At 35.2% G+C, this 4366-nt stretch overlaps 1 protein-coding gene across 1 annotated transcript; it reads left to right on the top strand.

Annotated features, from left to right (window-relative positions):
* Positions 1–431: 431 nt before the first annotated feature.
* LOC130826655 (uncharacterized) lies at positions 432–2089 on the top strand. Its single transcript, XM_057692225.1, has 2 exons — positions 432–520; positions 1483–2089. The coding sequence occupies exons 1-2, from the start codon at positions 432–434 to the stop codon at positions 2087–2089; spliced, it is 696 nt and encodes a 231-aa protein (XP_057548208.1).
* The last annotated feature ends 2277 nt before the right edge of the window (positions 2090–4366 follow it).

Here is a 4366-nt window from a genome sequence, read left to right as displayed (position 1 = left end):
ATATAGGCACACATCCACAAATTATCGAAGAATTTAAAAAGGCTATGATGAAGGAGTACGAGATCACATACCTTGGTACAATGAAATACTTCCTTGGCATACAAATCAAACAAAGCCCAGGAAGAATATTGCTATCACACGAGAAATATGCAGAAGACCTTCTCAAGAAATTCAACATGGGTGAATATAAACTGCTGGCTACACCAATGGCAATCAATGACAAGTTATCAAAGTATGATGGCAAACCAAAAGTCGACGAAGCAATGTATCGAAGCTTGGTCGGCTCTCTCATTTATCTCACACATACAAGACCAGATATAGTCAACGCTGTCAGCATCGTATCTAGGTTCATGAGTTAACCGAGCAAGGATCATCTAACAGCAGCAAAGAGGATTCTCAGATACATCAAGGAAACGAAAAGCTATGGGATCATGTACGAAACTGAAAAAGATTTCAAGCTCATAGGATATACCGATAGCGACTGGGCTAAAAGCGTGGATGATAGAAAAAGTACAAGTGGGTACGTATTTCAACTTGGAAACAAGGTGGTCTCATGGTCATCAAAAAAACAAGTGACAGTAGCTTTATCATCAGCAGAAACAGAGTACATTGCAGCAACAAGTGCAAAGCAGTCTGGCTCAGAAGGATATTAATCGATCTACAACATAAGTAAGAGACACCAACTAAAATGTTCTGCGACAACATGTCAACAATAGCAATGACGAAGAATCCAGTGTTTCATAGCAGATCAAAACACATCGAGATACGACATCACTACATTCGTGAGTTAGTAGACAAGAAAGAGATCGAACTACAATTCTGCAAGACGGGGGAACAGCTCGCAGACATTTTTACAAAACCCATATCAATTGATAGATTTATCGAGTTCAGAAGACAACTCAGAGTTCAAGATTTTTTAGTTTAGGTGGAGTGTTAAGATAATTTAGACAAATCTAGGATTTTAATTAAACATAAAAAATATCTAAACTAAAGAATTAAAAAAAATAAAAATATCTAAGATAATATAATAGAAGTTCCTAGAAAAAGTAAAAAAAATATCTAAGATATTTTAGTAAACTTGTAACTAAACTCATCACTATAAATACCCCGATGTAATCAATTTTTGAGCAATGAATAAGAATAGCCATTTTACATATTCACTCATCTTCCTCTCCAAATAAATCAATTTACTATTTTTCTATCTAAATTTTGGTACATTTCCAATACAATAAGTCAAATCAGAGATGTTTTAATTTCTGGCAAGTCCGAATCCCCAACCCCAATCCTTACCAACAAACACCACAAAAGGTAAGGGTTTAGGCCTTTATGGCGTCGTCTCGAACACCTTATTAGGGCATTTCGATTAAATATCCTTCCAGATTTTCATTTCCGGCCACCTTCTGCACATTCCATCACTCGAATTCAAGGATTACAGTTTCTCGGATCTTACAATTTTGCATAAAAAATGAATTTAATTTTTAGATTAAGGAAACACTCAATTGCCCTCATTCCGAAATTCCAAAACCCTGCTTGGGTACATTGCACATTCGCTCAAGCTGCCCACCAACAAGTAGAAGAAGTAGAAATCGATCCAAGAAAACTTCCTGCAGATTATGACTCATCAAAATTCGATCCCACATCCCATAGAAGCTGTCCCAGTGACAGAGTTTTCAAGCTTGTTGATGAAGTTTCATCACTTACATTATCTAAAGCAGCTGAATTAGGGAAAGTTTTGATGAACAAAATGGGGATGAAAGAAGATGAAGTTCCTGTTGTTGGGGTCTTAAACCCTAGTGCAGCAGCTGGGTTAGCTCAAATGGCAGCGAATTCGGGTTCCACTATTGGTAATGATCAAGAAGCGAAGAAGGAAGAAAAGAGTGTGTTTGAATTGAAATTGGAGTCATTTGAGGCTACATTTAAACTTAAAGTTATTAAGGAAATTAGGTCATTTACTGATTTGGGATTCAAGGAAGCTAAAGATTTAGTTGAGAAAACACCTTTGATTTTTAAGAGTGGTGTTCCTAAAGATGAAGCTGAGGCCATTATTGAGAAGATGAAAGCTGCTGGAGCTAAAGTAGTTATGGAATGAGAAAAAAGTTTATTGCATTGGAAAAAAGGTAGGGTTTATGAATTAATGAGTTATTTTTTCCATTGATAATCTAATGTTGTAAGTTTTGCTAGAAGGGTGAAATGTACAATGTAGATGTTTATTGAAGCTTTTATGCTTTCACCATGTTTAGTAAGTTTTAGATAGAAGTTTTGCATAATATTTATTCCTTTGATAAGATTTTATAATAAGAATCAGTTTATAGCTTTATTACTGCTACCATTATATGTTAAAATTTTGATTTTGTTTGATTATATGTAATTAGTGGGATGATAGATTTTCATTCGATTCACTTTGTTTGAGAGGTTATAGTGTGTTTTCTATTGTTCTTCTAAGTGTGATGTTTGTAGGCATTGTGAGAAGCTTTAAATTCTGTGAATTTGCTTGTTAATAGAGGAGTAGACATTGTTCTATATTCCTACCATGCTAATGGCGCTTTTGGCATCATTGTTGGAAGCTTTTTTTTGCTGTTTGACGATGGATACTTACACTATATTTGGATAAAAAAATAAGGAGAGAAAACAAAGGAATGGAAGGGAAAGAGAAGGGAAAGGAAAAGGAAAAGAGAGTGCACCTTGTTTGTTTAGAAGGGAAGAGAATGGAGAAGGAAGGAAATTGATTTTTTTTCCTCTAAATCTTTTCACTTTAGGAGAGATTGTATTCTTAACAAAGTTTTTCCATGTTTTCCCTCCAAATTCCTCCCCTCCCTTTTTGTTATCAAAAGAATGGATCTTCCATCCTTCCGAATTCCTTCCCTTCCTTTCTCTTAATTTCTCTCTATCCGAACATAGTTTATTGTTCAAGGACCATATTGTACCAGTAGATGGCCTGTTGAGAGCCTATATAGGTTGCCCTGTTGTAATAATACTTTAGTTAAGTTGTATATAACTGTCTTAAGAGAGTTTACTTAATTGGTTTGTAGCATCTAAGGACAACAATATTCCATTAAGCGCAAATGCCATTAACTGACTGAAATTGTACCATATAAGAACTGGCCCAAGTGATTTGCATGTCTATCTCTGTTAGTTGGGGCTGCCCATGTGAGCTTGTTCTAGTTTGTTTGTGTTACTGCGTTGTGCATGGGGGGATCTATTCATAGGCACCCCTTGGCACGTGCCCCACAGGAATTTTAAAAAATTACGAAATTCAAAAACAGGGGGAAGGGAACGCGTTTCACTGTTCACATATCAGAATTCTCTCAAACACTCTCCCTTCTCTCTCTAAAAGATAAAACCTTAAAAGACGCAAAAATTACCGCCGTAGCACAGCCTCTGCCGTTGGCCAGCCGCCGCCTTCCCCAGGCCCTGCCGTCTGTGTGCTGTTGCTGCTGCTTATCGGGCTCGGCAGTCGGCTATCACCAATCACCATTCATAAACAAACCCTAAAAATCAGAATTTTTTTAAGGTATTTTTACTCTTAATCATAGTCTTAATCATTATGTTCTAATCTTTAATCGTAATCTTAAATTCTTAATCTCGATGTTCTAATTTTTAATCTTAATCTTAATCTTGAATATTGTTAGAATGTTAGTTCTAGATTTTTTTTTTGTTTATCTTCTATTTTTCTTTGAATAATTGAATATTTGTTAATGTTAATGTGTTTGCTAACGTGTTTCTTAATGTTAATGTGTTTCTTTATCTTGAATAATTGATATATGTTGAATTCGAAATAAAGTATACACAAAATGTAACTTTTTCTACAAAATGGAGAAATTGTTATTTGAGTTTAATCCTTGAAGTCAATACTGATATCTCATAGCTATTGCCTATTGGTAGTGTTTAATTCATTGAAGCCATGCATATTTATGGATGGGATTGAGCCCAGGAAGAGTGCAATCAGTGAAATCTTGGAGAGTAAACTACCCTTGAGTCACTCTATATTCATTGCTTCAACAATGGCTTTGGTATGTAGTAGCTAGGTAGCACTCTTTAGTTTACCTCTATTTTCCCAAATAGTTGTTTTGTCCCCAAATACACTATGTAGTCTGTGAGTGAGTACCTTACCTTTGGCTAAAATATGATTATCTGTCATTCTAATTTCCCTCTTTCTCATGGGTGTGTACCTGTGTATGGTCTGGCTCCAAAACAGAATTGTGAACCTAAGTTCGTTCATTGTAAATTTGAACTATTGTAGTTTGTTCGTTACCTTTTATATTACTTTGGCTTTGTCTTGGGATTATTGCGCTTCTACATGTCATTATTTAGAAATAAAAAATATTTTAGTTGTTGATTTTACAAACGAAACTCTGCTGAAATTTCG

This window comes from Amaranthus tricolor, chromosome 11 (assembly GCF_026212465.1).
Source record: "Amaranthus tricolor cultivar Red isolate AtriRed21 chromosome 11, ASM2621246v1, whole genome shotgun sequence".
Lineage (NCBI taxonomy): Eukaryota > Viridiplantae > Streptophyta > Magnoliopsida > Caryophyllales > Amaranthaceae > Amaranthus > Amaranthus tricolor.
Note: the sequence above shows the minus strand (reverse complement) of the source record. Positions and strands in the feature narration are given on the sequence as shown.

Excerpts from the sequence above, each read along its gene's own strand:
- LOC130826655 (XM_057692225.1), top strand. The coding sequence starts at position 432 with ATGTACGAAACTGAAAAAGATTTCAAGCTCATAGGATATACCGATAGC. Across the intron at positions 521-1,482 it reads GATAGAAAAAGTACAAGTGG|ATTAAGGAAACACTCAATTG; the intron begins GTACGTATTTCA and ends TTTAATTTTTAG.